The sequence below is a fragment of the Danio rerio genome, chromosome 20, assembly GCF_052040795.2.
Source record: "Danio rerio strain M-AB ecotype USA chromosome 20, GRCz13ab, whole genome shotgun sequence".
NCBI classification, from domain to species: domain Eukaryota; kingdom Metazoa; phylum Chordata; class Actinopteri; order Cypriniformes; family Danionidae; genus Danio; species Danio rerio.
This window is the reverse complement of record NC_141040.1, coordinates 2,776,507-2,795,624: the sequence shown is the minus strand read 5'-3', so window position 1 is coordinate 2,795,624 and position 19,118 is coordinate 2,776,507. Positions and strand designations below refer to the sequence as shown.

General features: G+C 42.1%; 4 protein-coding genes across 8 annotated transcripts in view; 3 read left to right on the top strand and 1 right to left on the bottom strand.

The window, feature by feature from the left end:
• The window catches only part of ppil4 (peptidylprolyl isomerase (cyclophilin)-like 4), an 892,903-nt gene that overhangs the window by 260,313 nt on the left and 613,472 nt on the right, over positions 1-19,118 (top strand). The gene's annotated exons all lie outside the window — the stretch shown is intronic.
• akap7 (A-kinase anchoring protein 7) overlaps positions 1-19,118 on the bottom strand; it is a gene marked incomplete at its 3' end in the record, with an annotated part of 498,825 nt that overhangs the window by 202,801 nt on the left and 276,906 nt on the right.
• On the top strand, positions 764-8,640 carry akirin2 (akirin 2). Of its 2 annotated transcripts, NM_213294.2 has the most exon segments (5): positions 764-1,245; positions 4,636-4,767; positions 7,131-7,280; positions 7,458-7,529; positions 7,963-8,640. In NM_213294.2, coding segments are annotated over 5 exon segments (543 nt in total). In that variant the 5' UTR covers positions 764-1,067; the 3' UTR covers positions 7,974-8,640.
• The window catches only part of rars2 (arginyl-tRNA synthetase 2, mitochondrial), a gene marked incomplete at its 5' end in the record, with an annotated part of 29,634 nt that continues 22,062 nt past the window's right edge, over positions 11,547-19,118 (top strand). The window contains 6 exon segments of the mRNA NM_200617.1: positions 11,547-11,651; positions 12,883-12,956; positions 13,895-13,997; positions 14,786-14,869; positions 16,559-16,656; positions 16,873-16,928. Coding sequence (NP_956911.1) covers positions 11,616-11,651; positions 12,883-12,956; positions 13,895-13,997; positions 14,786-14,869; positions 16,559-16,656; positions 16,873-16,928 — 451 coding nt within the window.

Below are 19,118 nucleotides of genomic sequence, written 5' to 3'. Positions count from 1 at the left end.
TGTTGAGCCCAATGAGCCTTACATCTAAAAACAGAGCAGGGTGTTCCTTTGGTGGCATCGCTTTGACTCATACGCTGAAAGTGGCAGACGTGAAACAACAAACTGTGGATATGGTAATGTGCGCCTGTCAATCAATGTTGGTGGGCGGGGGGACCGAACTCCTACGTTAAGTTGCTGTCAATCTAAAAAACGCTCCAATTGGTCCACCGTTTTTAAGTTGATAAATTTAAAAAAATGACTGGGTGTGTTTATATCCCAACAATATGACAGTTCAAACAGCTTGAAAAGTAGATTTTTCACCCTAGGTGCTCTTATAAATAAATATTGATGAAAACATATCAAACTGTAGTAAAGTTGTGCCGTTTTGAAATGCACTAACGTTACAATACAATGTAAAGTTACTCAGCGTGTGTACATTAACAGATTGGCTTTAATTAACGATAATTTTGTCGTTTTCATAAGTAATAAAGTTTATAAAATGGCATCGTGTTGTGAGGACTGAGGAAACGGTCAGAGCTGTTGATGATGGGAGGAGATTTGAGGGGCTTTTTTCAAATCCACAAACAATCCAAAACCACCAATGGGCGGCTTCACACGGAGAGAATTGCGAACAAGTGTTGTGGGGGTTGTAGTTTTAGCATACCGCGTTAAACAAAATTGTGGACGAGGAGGAATCCCGCATAAACTACAACTACCGACTTTCCCTGAAAGTCTCCGCGCAGGCGCAGAGCAGCGGCTTCGCCAAATGTTTTGTTTCCACGCCATATTTGTTAGCCGGCTAGCTCTCGCAGGAGGGGCTCCGTCTCGATCCTGATCTGAATCCGCCATCATCGGGGCTTCGTCGTGCAGAATCGTCTCCACGTCCGCATCTCTCGCCGCAAAAACGCGTTCATTCCCGCTCAGCCACGGTTTTGGCCTGAAGGTCGTCGCGGAGTTTGAATAAAAACGCAGTGATCGGGACGCGCTCCCTTGAGATCGGGGTAGGACTGTGCCTAGCGGGGGCTCTCGCTGCTCGGCGGAATATTTCTCTTCGCTTTATTTGCTGTCAAACACCAGTTCTCGGTAAAATGGCTTGCGGAGCCACTCTTAAAAGGACTATGGACTTCGATCCGCTGATGAACCCCGCGTCCCCGAAGAGGAGGAGATGTGCGCCCATGTCGCCGTCCAGCTCCAGCGCCTCCCCGCAGAAATACCTGCGCATGGAGCCCTCGCCCTTCGGCAGGGTGTCTTCAGCACTCACCACAGGTCAGTCCGCTGCTCACACACACCCGTCGACCGGAAAGAGGCTGGAAAACCGACTGAAAACCGAGCATGGAGGTGTAGTTTTTCCGCTGTTAGCAGAGCAGCTAACGCTAAAGTTATATTACTCATCCCAACACAGGAGCCAGTTTCCTTCTCTGTCGACATAATCAATCATCCGTCATCAAACTGAAGTGATTATTAGGCTGTTTCAGGAATTCTGCTATTTGTTATTAGCGGACATTTCCGTAGACTTCGAGTCGTTGCTAGTGTTTTCGGCTCGCCTGCTGATAGTGTTACATTAGAGGAGTATATTGATAAACTCGTGAGTGTGTGTGGATGAGATATAAGGCTGCTCCTCCTGCAGTTTTACCCTATCTCTATGTGGTTATCAGTGTGAATGTTCGGGTTTTTGTGAAGCACATTAGTCAGACAGTCGATGACGACCACAGCAGTCGCTTCCGGAAGTAAACTCCGTTCATTTCCTCTTTGGGAAAGTAGATTTTTATCTATATAAATCATTTAAAAGAGTCCTGCCGTGAACTCAAGATTCTTTATATCATCAGATACTCTATACCCGTGTTGATTAGGAGATTTTTTCTAGTTAAAAATGATCTGCACAGAATTTAAAGGGACAGTTCACTCAAACGTCAACATTTCCTTATTTACTCACGCTCGAGTGCATCTGAATTGATTCTCTTCTGTTGTACACAAAGTGAGAACAACATTTCTTATGAATGTTGGAAAACAACAGCCATTGACAGTCATAGTAGGAACAAACAATATGTGAGTCAATGGCTGTTTTTCCTGAACCCTTCAGAATATCTCCTTTGTGGTCAACAGAAGAAAGAAACAAATAGGTTTTAAAAAGTGAATAATGAGAAATCGCTGACAAGGTTTTCATTTATTGTCTGTCTCTTTAACAGATTTGTATTAAAACATTACCCCTGATGAGTTGAGTGCAGGGGTGATGTACTATATTAAGTAAACTGAATTTAAATTGATTATGGAAAATCTGACTATTCCAGCAAGTGTTAAGGCTGATTTATACTTATGCGTCAAACGCCGGCGTATGCTACGGCGCTGACGCATAGCCCTTCGCCGTGGCCATCACGGTCACTGACGTGCACCTCTCAAAAAATGAACCTACACGTCGCAACAACGCGTAGCGCAAGCTCTGTGATTGGTCGGCTTGGTAGCGCTGACGAGTCTGGGCGGGACAGAGAGCCGCGCGAATGGCGCGAACCCAATGTAGCGATTGTTTACAAGTGTGGAGTCCCGTGAAGGAGCTCCGGATGGAAAGATTTGTTTTGTGTTTACCTCATAGTTAAAGTTGCTGCACGTACGCCAGTTGCTGCCTCAAAATGAGCGAGTTTGAGCCACTTGTACATCCAGGAAGTGTTCAGGAAAAGCAAAATTGCAGCGAAGAAACTCGACACAGAGGAACATTTACACCTCACTGCCAACTAGCGTTTCGGAAGTGTTAATGCAGACCAACAGAGACAGCGCGCAGAAGTATGAATGCACAGCCACGCGCGTTGCATGCGCCGTGGGTTACGCCGGTCACCTGACGCAGAAGTATAAATCAGGCTTTATGCTGTGCTCACACAAGATGCGGCGAGCGCGGGTAAACCACGCTATTTGTATGTACATAGACGCGTGAACATTTCAAGTTTACTCGATTCATTCGCGCGTAACATTCACTTCGTAACAGACGCAAATTCGCATGATGGGTGGGGTTCTGTCTGCCCTGTGACTCTAGCTTCGGTGCTAAACAGCTAACATGGATTTTATTGAGAGAGTAGCTTTGTTTATGTGCGTTTATGAAGGCTGAAAATCAGCGTTGACTCACTTGGAGCCGTGTCTTGAGTCCACTAGATCCTTTGAGAGGTGCACCACGCTCTGAGTTCATCAACTTCTCCAGAAACTATACCTGGATGATGGAGGCTTTCAGCTGTGCTTCTGACAGAGCCGAGTCCAGTTTGATGAACTGTTGTATGTGTTGGGAGAAGGATTTTCCCCCGGGACACCAATAACAGGCACTACAACCGCAAGAGCAAGCTCCTTATTAGTTAACTCAGCACAAATGTCCGCTGTAATTCGGATTTTCTAACTTAAGCGATGCACGCGAAAAAAAACGCGATATGCACATCAATCGTGCAAAACGCTCAACTCGCACTTCTTCATCTCACTCCGCAGGATTACTATTCGCGTCTTTGCATTGACTTAACATGTATGTCGCTTGACGACGCTTCCGTGTCTGGTGTGAATGCAGCATTACAACTAGCCCAGCGGATAAGTTAAATAGTAATGTTTTTTCTCCTAGCACCTTTCGTGATTCTGCACAGGAGCAATCATATAATCAGTGTTCACTTGTAGGAGAGGCTTGTGTGTTGTTTGTAAAAAAAGATTTGTTTAACCCCATTACTTTGTTCATTGTTTGCCCAAAAACATAAAGTGTTTCTTTGTGCCCCTCTCCCCCTTAGTTTTGGTTGCTTTAATTAAGTGACTCCAACTGTGAAAGTGTCACCTGTGTTCTTAGCCAATCATCATCAGATATGTGGTTGTCCCACCCCTACACTCTCACACACAGAGCAGCAGGCACGGGCCGGTATAAGATTATGATGGTATGATAACCTTGGATAAAATGTCATGGTATTGTGATTACTCCTCTAAAATATATTCTTTTTAAATGTCTTGGTAAAAAACTAAAACTTTTCCCCCTTTGAAAACTAAATATTTTATTTTTTGAAAGATTTAAATTATTTTGAAGTAGTAAACATGTCAAGCTACATAATTCAAATGAATTATAGACTTCCGCCGTCTTCAATTGTTTTAAAAACACAGATTTCTTTTCAATTTAAAACAACATCTTTGGATATTTTTCTGTTGACGATGCTGTTGTCCTAAAAACAAATTTGAATTTAAATTAAAAAAATGGTACACATACCTTAGGAACGGCATTAAAGAAAGTTATGATGCTTTTTTAACCTTGACTTTTCCAAACCACGGGATACTTTGAAAATTGTTATGGTCCCATGCCTACAGAGCAGGCCAACAGAGTCAAAAGATCATGGCTGAGGACAATGTTTTGTGGCAAGTAGCCATGTACAGGATAAAGTACACACAGGACAGTTGCTTTTTTGCAGAATAAAACCCTTCAGTACTTTGCTTCGCGTTAGCTGCCGGTATACCTGTCAGGTTTTATTCTTTCAGAAAACCTCCTGAATGTACTTTATCCCTTAACAGCAAGCATGTCCTGCAGTTTAGAAAATCAAACAGTTTGAATAGCACAGTGTTGTTTTTTGGTGAACTCCCCATGATTTAATTTGATTGTGTTTTGGAGTTGCTGAAGATTTTCCGGCCTGTCTATTAAAGGTTTGTTTCATCTTCCAGAGCAAATCCTGAGCAACATCAAGCAGGAGTACAAGCGCATGCAGAAGAGGAGACACCTGGAGAGCAGCTTCCAGCAGACGGACTCGTGCTGCCCGCTTGACTCGCAGCCTCACGCCAGCAGCAGTAGCGCTGGTACACACACACACACACCGCACCACACCAACACCGCTCTTCATACATTGTAGAGAGTTATGAAAATAATGCTGTTTCACTATCAGGAGTCTCTGCTGTGCTTCAATGAATGAGCGCCACAGTGAAGCAGTGAACCGGAGCTTGATTCGTTTTTCCATAATCACATGATCAGTGATGTCTAAAGCTTCATTTTCGCCTATACTCACGTGACTGCTTCGAATTTTGATTCAAAGGTTTAAACACCCTCATGGATTAGTAAAGTATATCGCGAGAGATTAGGCGTTGATTACATACATTTCTACTGTTTCAAAGCACTGCACCATTCCCAAACACCAGTAATTAAATTAAAATACAATAGTAATTTATAGTTAAAAAGTTTTAAAGCATAGTAAAGTGTAGTAGCGTATTTTTTTATTTTTATTTTTTACATTTTTAAAGAAAGCCACTGCATATCGTAGTATAGTGTTTAACAAAGGCCAGCTGGCGAGTGCAGCCCGAAAGCATCACTCACATAGCCTCCTTAAAGCATTCGCCTCCCACGCAGGAGTCACCAGTTTGATCCCCGCTTGGAATGAGTGGGTGGGTGAAGGACTAGTTGGAATACGATAAATGTTAATTCTTTGAAATACCTTGGATGTTACTACAGTCATCGGTGGTGTAATGTAACATACCTTATGTGAAACAACTACAGGAATTGAGTAATTTGTTTATATTTCTGTTGTTGTATTACTACATGAATGAGTTGGTCTCAAACAAAGATTATTGATGGTGAAATGAACTTTCTGAACCAGTGAAGCGCTCGACTCAATTGTATCGGAAAAAGGTTTGATACTCGAAGCTTTCTAAATCAGAGCTCGATGAGGACCTCTTCTGGTTACATTTGACATTTTTGCAACAGTGCTTTCCCACACTTTAACCAGAAGAGGTCCTCATCGAGCTCTGTTTTAGAAAGCTTCGAGTATCAAACCTTTTTCCGATACTTTTTCCGAGTCGAGCGCTTCACTGGTTCAGAAAGATTCATTTCACCATCACTAATCTTTGTTTGTTTCTGCAAAATCAAAGATTTTTTTCCCTCATACTTTAGTTTCTTATCAAATCTTCTGACCAATCAAATGCTCTCTAGTGTCTTGACATGCCCAGTCTCCTTCAACACATTGTTACTGAATGTTGAAATCAGTCATTTATTCATGTCAAAGTGTGTTTAAACAGAGTTTCCAGGAGTGTCCAAACTGGGTCCTGGAGGGCCGGTGTCCTGCAGATTTTATCTCTAACTTCCTTCAATACACCTGCACAGATGTTAGCTAGCCCAGGTAGGTCTGATTGGGGTTGGAACTAAACTTCTGCAGGACACCGGCCCTCTAGGAATGAGTTTGGACATCCCTGGCCTAAACACTTGTTGAGCTGAACTCCTGTTTTGATTTTAAACATGATGTCCTACGGCAAGCCCACTGTCAGTGGCAAAATCACTCAGATCGGTGTTCAGATCAAAATGTGTCTTTGAGCTCTCTAGGCCACCATACTTATCACTAGTTAACTATAAGTAAATGGAGAGTCATGCTAATTAAAGGAAACCTATTCTGCCCCTTTTTACTAAATGTAAAATAAGTCTCTGGTGTCCCTAGAGTGTGTGTGTGATGTTTCAGCTCAAAACACCAAACAAATAAGGTTTCTAACTCTCTGAAACTGACCCTTTCAGGCTTTGATCCTAATTGTGGTGTTTTGGTGACTGTCGCTTTAAATGCAAATGAGATTGTGCTCTTTTTCAGAAGAGGGCGGAGCTACAAATGCCTGTGTATCAGCATAGTGGCAGATTCAAAAGCAAGACTATGGTCCTATGCTGATGAGGGCGAGTGTGGGCGGGGCTTTCCCCCTCTGATGACGCGTACAGAGGGAGAGTGTCAATCAAAGTGTTTCTGCAGGCTGTTTTGATCAAATCTGATTATAAACAATACTATTGGTATATTTTTATCGTAAGAAGCTAATCATATTCGCGGACTGCTGAAACGCAACTAACAAAACACACAAAAAAAGGCCCTATTTAAAGTTACATTATTGTTGGTAATTAAACTATATTATTAAAAACAGTGTTATTAAACAGCATTATTTTGCACATTTTTATTTCACGCTCTATCAGTGAAATCTTTGATTGAGAGTGTTTACTAGTGAGTACTGAATAGGCTACTCGTGATCTAGCGGTACTCCTCTTAATTATTCAGTTTTTCTGCTGCTATATTATGCGTTTCTGATCTGTGTACTGATTAAACTTAAAGAGTAAGGAGAGTTTACTGTACTGACGGTGTGTGTGTGTGTGTGTGTGTGTGTGTGTGTGTGTGTGTGTGTGTGTCTGTGTCTGTGGTGTCCAGGCACGTCCTCTGGATCTGCGTCTCCCTCCAGACGAGAGCAGCCGCTGTTTACGCTGCGGCAGGTGGGCATGATCTGTGAGCGGCTGCTGAAGGAGCGCGAGGAGAAGGTGCGCGAGGAGTACGATGAGATCCTCACCACTAAACTTGCAGGTACTGAAAGAGTCACGTTAAAGTACACAACAAATCTAAACTAACCAGATTGATTTTGTTAGCTCACATTGCTAGTTTTGTGGTGATCAAGTCATCTGTGCCTGTCATTAGGGGAAAAGGCAATAAAAGTAGAGGCTCTTTAATATTTATCTACAATGTTTGCTCTTGTGTCTCCAGAACAGTACGATGCGTTTGTGAAGTTCACCCATGACCAGCTGATGAGGCGGTTCGGGGAGCAGCCGGCCAGCTGTAAGTTTGCATTCCCGTACACCCAAAAACTGCTCTGGCCACTCCATTTAAATGTTTTTTTAGTCCATCAACGCCTGGGTTGGGAATTATTCAACAGATTTAATAAATAGAATTACACAAATATATATAGTTTGTAGTATACCAGGGCTTTAAAGGTCTTATAAAATTAAAATAAAGTTCCTCCTCAAATCTTTAGACCAATCAAATGCTCTCTAGTGTCTTAACATGCCTCATCCCCCTTCATTTCATTGGCTGTTCGTTTGATGCGCTTGAGCTCACTCTCACTGGAAGAGCTGTGATTGAAAACTGCCTGCTATTGGCTGTTGTTTTTAAAGGGGAGGAGCTAATATGCCCTGCCCTCTTTTCATTTTTCAGTAAAATGCACATTTCAAAGCACTTGACGAACCTTTAACTGTTGCTGCTTGTCCCGCAGATGTGTCCTGAGGGCCCGCTGGCAGGGGCGTCTCCTGCTGTGGTGGATCTGCCACTCTGTGAACGGGTCCGGCTGGGTGTTTCAGCAGTGCCAATCGCATCTTTCCGCTGGGCACAGAGTGTGTGTCGGGCTTCTCTCTCTCTCTCTGCAGCAGCAGCAGCTCAGTGCTTCCTGCCGTCGTCAACTACGCCCATATATGGACCTCCGCAACTCCTCCTCCAATCAGTGGCTCTTGTGTGTCTCCCACCGAACCCTGGATATTTATTAGGCTTTGACGATGCCTTTTATACACTCACCTGTCATTTCATCCTCGTCTGTTTTTTTTTTGTAAAATGCCTTTTATTCACTGCGAATGACGTTGATTGCCATGATAAATGTGAGCCTGTGTGAAATTGATGAACTTTGGGAAAGTGTGTCTCGGAGACTGCTGTTCATAGCTTCGTGTAAATACATCCTGGCTTTCATCTGGAGTTTTTTGTTTTCATGTACAAATCAAATACAGCATTTATTTTGATTCCAGTCTGTTTTCTTGCTTTTTATTTATTTTTGTTTGAATCTTTTAATGTTTTTTTTGTTTTGTTTTTTGGCCCATTTCCTCTGCATTATGGTTTTACTGTTCCTGTAGTTTAAATGACTTTGTTTGGGAAAGTATACAAATAAAATGTTTACATAACTGCGGTTTTACATCTAGTCTGCTTTTCTACATTTGCATGCTTGGGTTAACGTCACATCAGTCTAGATCAGTGGTCACCAAACTTGTTCCTGGAGGGCCGGTGTCCTGCGGATTTTAGCTGCAACCCTGAACAAACTAATCAAGGTCTTACTAGGTATACTTGAAACCTCCAGGCAGGTGTGTTGAGGCAAGTTGGAGCTAAACCCTGCAGGGATACCGGCCCTCCAGGACCAAGATTAGTGACCCCTGGTCTAGATAATGAAATAATACTTATTTAGGTACACCAGTCCAACTGCTCGTTAATGCAAATTTCTAATCATCCAATCACGTCAACTCAATGCATTTAGGCATGTAGACATGATCAGGACGATCTGCTGCAGTTCAAACTGAGCATCCGAATGGGGAGGAAAGGGGAATTTAAACGTGGCATGGTTGTTGGAGCCAGACGGGCTGGTCTACTGGGATTTTCATGCACAACCATCTCTAGGATTCATGGTCTGAAAATAATATCCAATGAGCGGCAGTTCTGTGGGTGCAAATGCCTTGTTGATGCCAAAGGTCAGAGGAGAATGGCCAGACTGGTTCCAGCTGATAGAAAGGCAACAGTAACTCAAATAAGCACTCGTTACAACCGAGCTCTGCAGAAGAGCATTTCTGAACACACAACACGTCCAACCTTGAGGCGGATGGGCTACAGCAGTAGAAGAGCACACCGGGTGCCGCTCCTGTCAGCTAAGAACAGGAAACTGAGGCTACAATTCACACAGACTCACCAAAACTGGACAATAGAAGATTGGAGAAACGTTGCCTGCTCTGATGAGTCTCCATTTCTGCTGCAGCATTCGGATGGTCGGGTCAGAATTGGGCCTCAACAACATGAATGCATGGATCCATCCTGCCTTGTATCAGCAGTTCAGGCTGCTAATGGTGGTGTAATGGTGTGGAGGAGATTTTCCTGGCACACTTTGGGTCCATAAGTACCAATTAAGCATCGTAAATATTGTTGCTGACCATGTCCATTCCTTTATGACCACAGTGTACTCATTTTCTGATGGCTACTTCCAGCAGGATAATGCTCCATGTTATAAAGCTCAATCATCAAAGACTGGTTTCTTGAACATGACAATGAGTTCACTGTACTCAAATGGCCTCCACAGTGGCATTATGGATGTGCAGCTGACAAATCTGCAGCAACTGCGTGATGCTTTCATGTCAATATGGAGCAAAATCTCTTGAGGAATATTTCTTGCACCTTGTTGAATCTATGACATATAATACAATTATATGTCTATGTATATATATATATATATATTTATTCATTCATTTTCTTTTCAGCTTAGTCCCTTTATTATTATGGGGTCACCACAGCAGAATGAACCCCCAACTAATCCAGCATATGTTTTATGCAGCAACCCAAGACTGGGATAAATTGTCCGTAGTGTATGTGTGTGAATGTGTATGGGTGTTTCCCAGTCTTGGGTTGCTATATATATATATATATAAACACTATCAATGCTTTCCGAATGCACTGTAGTATTGGTGTTATTTACCACCTGTTTGGTCCATGTTCTTCCTGAAGGTTTAACGTTATTCCATTAGGTGGCAGTAAAGTGTTTTTTTTCAAATTAAATTACATGGTCTTATTATTATTGTCAATAATGTTATTAGGCAGATAGCTATTTAAATATTCATTTCAAATTACTCAAAAAAAAACTAACTTTACCATAAATCATGTGCTTTCCCCTTGCACTCTTTAGTTTCAGAAAATCACTACAAACTGAGTCATCTACATTTGCAGAAAAACTCTTCATATATTTTCATCATTCTTCATAACCTAAGTCAGACCAGAAGCTTACAGCTGATCCTCCGCGTGTCCCTAACACACACACACACACACACACACACACACACACACATTTATGTGGTTAACTTTATATTGTTATTAATCTGAAATGTAGGTAATCCTCAAGTGCTGTTTAACAGATCAAGGACATTTTCACAATGTTTCCTGATGTATGTTTTCCTTCTGACTGGGGAATGTCTTTTTTCTTTTAGTTTGGTTGGAATAAATGCAGTTTTTTGACCACGGTGTCAACATTATATCATGTTCTTTAATTATTTTTTAATTTTCTCTCTCGTTTTTTAATGACAATGCAAAAAAAAAAAAAAAAAAAAAAAAAAATATATATATATATATATATATATATATTTATTTATTTATTTATTTATTTATACAACAGTTCTGTCTGGTTCTGTCTGGCGATATTCTGCAATATCAGAACTCCTACAGCCTCTTTACCCTTTGTGTATTACTCCACCTAAAGTTTTAAAGTTTAAAAGATGCTTGCCCAACTGTTTAACTTATGATTTGAATCCAAGCTTATGATTTGAATCCAATGTGGAAGAAAGTAGTTCCTCATGCAAAAGGGTTTTTGAAACTCTCCATGTTTGATTTTGTTTTTATATACACAATTATGCCGTCAAACACTCGTTGCACTAACGCATGCCTCCCACCAGTGCCGATATACAGCCATATTGCACTGCTACTCGTGTGACATTGTTCATATATATATATATATATATATATATATATATATATATATATATATATATATATATATATATGCTCATGGTACTACTACCACTCATACATAGATTTCGTCAAGGCTGGCCTATTGCTCTGATGTATACTGACAATTTGTCACTTAATCTTAAACTTAATTTGGTGTTAAATCTTGATACGCAAACTCCTACTCCTACTATTTGCTATCTGTGTAAATCTGTACAAAGGAATAAAAACTTTCTCTCATAAAAATGCTAGCATTATAGCTGTTGCAGTGAGCGCTTGGTGACTCTTATTTTGGAATCGCGCAGCTCTGACAGCAGCAACCACTTCCGGTTTCTCAGAGAGGCGTCCTGGGGTGAAGGAGATCAGCGCTGGTCGGAGACTCTTCATCTTCGTCATCTTCATCTGTACCTGATGTCGTGTTTCTTCAGGAGGAGTGCAGCTCTGCAGGTGTGTGTGTCTCTGGAGCTCCAGAAATCAGCTGTTTTCTGCCCTTCTGGGTTCAACAAAAGATGCTCAAGTCAAAGTGCAGATAACTGAGAAACTTCCACAATTAAAAGCACAACTAAGCGATATGACAAACACTGAAAAAATAAAAATACAATGTTTAGCATGTAGTCTAATAATAGTATATACGAGCGTCTGACAGCATGACACCTTTTCTTTATTTTATACAAAAACAACAAAATAAAGAACAGCTCCAAAACACAAAAATAACACTTTTAAATTAAGAAGATCTGTTGGGAACTCTTAAAAGTAATAAAAGACTTAAGGAAGGCTTTGAGGGATGCTGGAAAAGCATCATTTAATCAAAAGGGAGAACAAACTCGCGTGTCGCATCATTGGTACTTCTTACCACTGACTGGTTTCTTTCTTTTTCATTTATATTTGTGATATTTGCTTCATTTATTGACTGTTATTGACCTTATTTATGTACTAACCTGTCCACCAAGTTACCTTCACACACACATGCACAAACACACACACACAAACACACACACACACCTACCAGTACCTGTGGTCCGTTCTTCGTACGTGGATTACTCAGTTGGCTGGATTTGGATGTTGACGATTGACACGATCCAGGATTGTTTCGTTCTTCAAAGCTGATCCGAGAGTTGTTGTCATAGCAACAGTTCTGCTAGCTTAAACCTGGTCGGGAGTAGGTTCAATTCATATAAACAGGATTAGATCGGCTCAGTTCAAGCAAAGATAATACAGAAAGTATATACCGAATTCTGATATTTTCTTACAGTAGTAGTTATATACACTTGGGAAAATGGTACATATTTTTTAACTATATTTATATAAAGTTATAGTTATTAATAAAATAAATTGGCTCTATCACTGTCTCTCCACTCCACCAATAGCTGGTGTGTGTTGAGCGCACTGGCGCCGTTGTCCTGTGGCAGCCGTCGCATCATCCAAGTGGATGCTGCACACTGGTGGTGGTGTGGAGAGACCCCCCCTCATGATTGTGAAGCGCTTTGGGTGTATGGCCGTACACAATAAATGCGCTATATAAATACACATTACATTACATTAAACCAGTATCTGTGCTGCCTAGCCCAGAAAGGAACACTTCAGCATAGAAGAGCCTTAGCATGATGGGGGAAACGCGGCTATTGTGACTTTTGAATTTGTGTGTCAGTATTCGACTCCTGTTGCTTTTGGTCTGCAGCTGGCGAAGGCCTGTGGTCAGAATGAGGAGACGCTCATCCCACTGATCTCTGTGGCGCCGGTCAACAAGAAACAGTAAGTGTACAACACACACACACCAGTGGTTTGGAAGTGCCTCACAATAATACACACTTTCTTCTATATCAAAGTAATCATGTCTCACTTCAGTTCATGTTTAAATGGACAGAGCTTTAATTAATATTTATATGCATATTTAAGTGTATATTATTACTACATTAGTACTGTCAAAATCAGAAATCAGAAAAGGTGAGTAGTTTATAGGGTGGACAATATATAAACTATCAGTTGCCGAGCTCCTGAGGTCTTTCATTAGTAGGTTGTGCACACTATTAAGGGCACTGATGAGCTTGGGTCATTACACTGAGTGTGAGAAGAGAACATCCTTATTACAAGTCATCAAAACTGGAGTGTATAAACAACAGCAGAACTAATCACTCTCATATATTATTATTAGTTTTACAAGTAATTTATAGCTTAATAATCTGATGGTTTCATTTACAGGCAACATTTCAACCGTTAAACTATTATAAATGTGTGCTAGATTGTTCCTTAGCTGTCTAGCCATGTTTGTTTATGGTAAACAGAACTAAATAGCAGAGTCTTTTTAGAAAAACGTCTCTCTTTTGTCGTGGTGTGTGTGTGTGTGTTGTTGTGTGTGTGTGTGTGTGTGTGTTGTTGTTGTGTGTGTGTGTGTTGTTGTGTGTGTGTTGTTGTGTGTGTGTTGTTGTTGTTGTTGTGTGTGTTGTTGTGTGTGTGTTGTTGTTGTTGTGTGTGTGTGTGTGTGTGTGTTGTTTGTGTGTGTTGTTGTGTGTGTGTGTGTGTGTTGTTGTGTGTGTGTGTTGTTGTGTGTGTTGTGTGTGTGTTGTTGTGTGTGTGTTGTTGTGTGTGTGTGTGTTGTTGTGTGTGTGTGTGTGTGTGTGTGTGTGTGTGTGTGTGTGTGTGTGTGTGTGTGTGTGTGTGTGTGTGTGTGTGCATGTGTGTGTGTGTGTCAGGAGTGTGGCAGATCTGCGTGTGTCAGTCAGTCATCTTCTGCAGAGCGGAGCTGTTCGTCCTGATGGAGACCTGCAGAACACCACACACACGCTGGCCCGACAGGTGAACTTTCCTGCATGCTTGTGTGTGTGTGTGTGTGTGTGTGTGCATGCATTACTGCATTTACATGTGTGTGTGCTTTGACTTGAGCACGATTACGTTTGTGATTTTGCAGATGTGAGTGTTTTGCACATGTTTTTCGTATGTGATGTGTGTTTCTGCATGTTGGTGTGTGTTTGTGTGCATGCATGTGTGTGTGTGTGTAATAGCTAAAGTCAACTTGAGCACAACATATATCACTCTTATTTGTTCATGTTGATTTTTTCAATGGGACACACTTTCCTTGAAGGGGGCGGTTATAAGACTGTCGTAACACCTTTATAATCGTGATATGATGAATATGAGGGAGACTTTCATGAGAGCTTATATTAAGTGTCATTCGCTCAAGTTTTACACTCATGTCACTTTAAGATGACATGAGACGACTTCACATGAACAAGACGCATCATAACTGGTCATAAATCTGTCCAGACATCAGACCAACAGCACATAGGGAAAACGAGATCCTTCCATAGCTGAAGATCAGTTTAGTTCAGTTCAGTGTGGTTTAATTTTAACTGCTGAAAGTCCAAACACTGAAGAACAAATGCATCGATGCACAGCTCCACAAGTCCCAAACCATGCAAGCTGGGGGCGACAGTGGAAGAACAAACTTCACCAATTGGCAAAAGTGAAGGAAAAAAACTCAAGAGAAACCCGGCTCTGTTAGGCATGACCATTTCTCCTCTGGCCAAACTTCCTGTGTGGAGCGCAGTGTTTTTGTGTTGAGACGGATGTGTTCTGTGCTTCAGATCAGAACGGATGCTGTGGTGGAGGAGATCATCCCCGGCAGAGGAGTGATTCACTTCAGACTCAACAAACTCCTCCTGGCGCAGGTAAACACTTTCCTTTAAAATAGTAATTAGTTCTAGTTGCTAGTTACTTCTCACAAATAGTAACTAATTATTAGTGGTGTAATGGATTACAAATCTCATGGATCAGATCACAATATGGTTTTTAGGGTGCTTTCACATCTGTAGTTCGCTTCATTTGGTCCGGACCAAGGGCAATAAATGATACATTGTAGCATTTTCTGCCGTCTTTGGGTCGTTTTCACACCACACTGCTGGCTTTGGTCCGAAACAATGACTCTAAAAAATATGGACGACGCGACAGCCCCGTTTCCCATTGAACGCCTTGAGGGCAAAACGCCTGCTTGACGGGCACAAACTGTCGCAAAAGACTGCTGAAATTGGAGCCTTGACATGCGCAGAACAGACAGTCTGACGGAGCCAGAGGAGGAGCCGCGAAAATGAGTCGAGCTTCCAACCAAACGCTTTATGTAAAATCAACCACGCCCCCCGAACTGCTCAGCATGCGTTTGCTGTCATATCAACACAAATGGATGTAATAACGTTAACAAATATGAGGGTTTTATATATTCAATCGCGCCAGCTCCGTGCCACAGCGCATAACTCGCTCGGCTGCCGCATCTGGCTTGATTGACTCGGGCTGGAATCGGGCAGTGAGTCCAGGCATCCGGAGTAGGTCCAGCAGAGGTAGTCAGTCTGAGCTCTGAGGGGTAAGTCTCCGGCAGGCGAGAATCTAGCCAGAACTGGCCCGAGTGTGTTTTGCTATCTGGGTGGTTAGGCGTGTATCAGCAAACTAATAAAGCCCGAAAAAAGCCCTGAACTTAGCGAATAACAGTGTTCCACCAGATCATGTATGTCAGAAACTGTAGTTTACTGCTGAACTCATCTTATCATGGTAAAATAACACAGAAATCGAATAAAAACACTTCAGTCTCCTGCCGAAGCTCAGACGCGCTGCTTTGAGAAACTGTCAATCACAGCTGTCAATCACGATGACACACCCAGCATTAAATTACTGCTAAAAACAAACTGTTTACAAAAATGAAGATCTGCACCTATTTCAGCACAATAACCAGCGCCTTAATCCACCAGAACCATCTTTCGGGACATTTTATTGCAAGTGTAATAATTTTTTTTATTTGGGCTCAAGTCTCCTTCATTAACACGGAGGAGGCGGGCTTTATGACTTGTACTGCAGCCAGCCCCCAGGGGGCGATCTAACGGCCGAGGCCTTCACTCAAACGCAGGCTTGCGGCACACTTGGTCTCGGCACGCTTATTTGGTCCGCTTTTGGTGTGCCCTTGAGTACGATTGCTGCATTCACACCTGCCCAAACCAACCGCACCAAAAGGGGAAACGAACTCTAGTGCGATTCATCCAAACTAAAAAAGGCAGGTGTAAAAGCACCCTTAGTCACGATTCGGACCATTTTTCGGGTCACAAAAAAAGGAGAGGAGACAAATGTCATTTGCGAATGAAACTGAATGCATAAATGAACATCTTACAGTTAGCGATGCAACGATTATAGATTTTGTTGGTATGATTATAGTTTTATAATGTATTATTTCAAATTTTCCACCCAACATTCTTCAAAATATCTTTATCTGTGTTTAGTAGGTTAAAGAAATTCTAATAAAAGTGTAGAACTGCTTAAGTGTCTGTAAATGGGGATGTTTTTGGTGAACTGTCCCTTTAATTCCTCCTCTGTCACAGAAACTGTTAGACCAGCTGCGCTCAGATCCAGACGGCTTCGGTGTGAAGAGTGAAATCCTGCGCCGGCTTCGGGTCGGCCGGACACTGGTGGAGTTCAGGTCAGTTTACTGTGTGTGTGTATCTGTGTGTGTGTGTGTGTGTGTGTGTGAGAGAGATTTAGCATTCAGATGATTTGTTTTCTAGTGTGTGTGTGTGTTTTATTAAGCATTTAGGTGATTTTACAGTGTGTATGTGTAATTTAGCATTCAGGTGAGTTTAGTGTGTGTGTGATTCAGCATGAGTATCTGCCGTATCTGAACTCTGTCTGTTTCTAGTTCTCCTAACATCGCCAAGAAGTTCCACGCTGGACATCTCAGATCCACCATAATCGGTGAGCTCTTCACCTTACAGACTGCTGCTATAGTTAATGCTATAGTTATGTGCATGTGTATTAGCCTCTGTATAAGCTCGGAGCTTTAAACTAGCACACAGTTGGCATAACTTTCTTTAACTGCAGCAGTTTTGTTCTGTGCAACAGAAATGCGGCGTTGAGAAGCCTTTAAGATTAATTAACCGTATTGAATTAAAGCGCGGTTAATAGTGGAACGACCGGCTAATCGTTGCATCGCTATTAACGATATCAGTGCATTGTACTAAGGGCCTTTTCTACATTCATTCATTTCATTTCAATCCGGGGTCGCCACAGCGGAATGAACCGCCAACTTATCCAGCAAGTTTTTACGCAGCGGATGCCCTTCCGGCCGCAACCCATCTCTGGGAAACATTAACACACACATTCACTCACACACACTCATACGGACAATTTTAGCCTACCCAATTCACCTGTACCGCATGTCTTTGGACTGTTGGGGGAAACCGGAGCACCCGGAGCAAACCCATGCGAACGCAGGGAGAACATGCAAACTCCACACAGAAACGCCAACTGAGCCGAGGTTCGAACCAGCGACTCTGCGAACTTCTTGCTGTGAGGCGACAGCACTACCTACTGCGCCACTGCCTCGCCGCCTTTTCTACAAACATACGCTCTGCGCAGGCTTTAACTGCAGCTCGTGGTGTATTGAACAGACGCACGTCACTTCATAACTATAGTGACCGTGCTTCAACTGTACTAAATTTATTTTTGATGTCTTGGTCACACTGTTTGGAGGACCGGAACAAATTGCCTCGGGAGCCGGGTCCGGCCTGCTTGCTGCCAATTGAATAGCCCTGGTCTAAACGGTCTGCTTGAAAACTCACAGAACTTAGCACATGCACCAGAAGTGGGAAAAATTTGCATTTAATAATAGTGGTTAGTGCGTCGACACAAGCACTCCGGTGCTCACGGCGACCCGAGTTCGATACCTGCCTCAAGGTCTTATGTCAATTCGTCCGTCCTCTCTCTCTGCTCCTCACACTTTTCTATCAATACTCTCTATTGTTCTGTCCATTAAAGGTGAAAACCCCAAAAATGTATTATAAATAAATAAAGGTTTTGGAAGTAGGTGTGACGGAATGGCTCGTCAGCGCCACCTAATCACATTTGACTGAGTGGACCCCGAGCTACGTTTCACGCACACGTACAAAAATTGCCACACAAATCAAACATGCCAAAACCTACAAAAAAGTCTCTTAGAACGAAATCCTAAACCCAACAGATCAACACCAAAATTAGGTATTGTTATCTAAAGGCATTTGTGATGCTAAATTGTGAAGATCTAGGCTGCGTCCGAAACCGCCTACTACTCAGTAGGTACTGCATTTGAATTTAAACGTACTACTCGACCATTAGAAAAGTACGCTCTATACAGTATGAAGGCGAAAAGTATGAATAGAATTCGTACTACATGCGCCATTTTGTCATAGTCACGTGACCTACCTGCGTCAGTTGCGTCGCTTCAGTCCCATTCATGAATTCTCTCGCTGGGCATCATGGGAAGGCACAGCTTGCATGGTATGCGCACTTTAGAGTCTCGCTGGAAGTAGTAAGTCATCCGGGTACTTCTCGCATACTAATTTTCAAATTCTATGAATTCGGACATACTACTCGGCTCAAATGCTGATTTTAGCGTAGAACTGTATGGAAGTATGCAATTTCGGACGCAGCCCTAGAGTTTTCGTCTAAGGGGATGTCCATGATGGACTGACAAAGTTCAGGGCTTCGCCATAGAGGATTAAGTACTTATAACTCAGCCAAACAATGTCTGATCTGCCTAAAAATTCAGTTTGCCACACTGAGTAGCGTTTCTGTGTGGAGTTTGCATGTTCCACCACAGTCCAAACACATGCGATACAGGTGAATTGATGAATTAAATTGTCCATAGTGTACGTGTTTAAATGAGTGTGTATGGGTGTGCTCAAGGGTATCCACTGCGTAAAACATATGCTGGATAAGTTGGTGGTTCATTCCGCAGTGGCGATCCCTGATTAATAACGGGACTAAGCCGAAAAGAAAATTGGAGTGGTGGTTTGGTTGTTTTTTATATGTGACATTAAATGTGGCACACGCAAAAAAAGTGTCACAATAAAAGTGATTTCTGATCAGTTATTAGTATAAGTGTATAAAATCAAAAACATCTTAAAG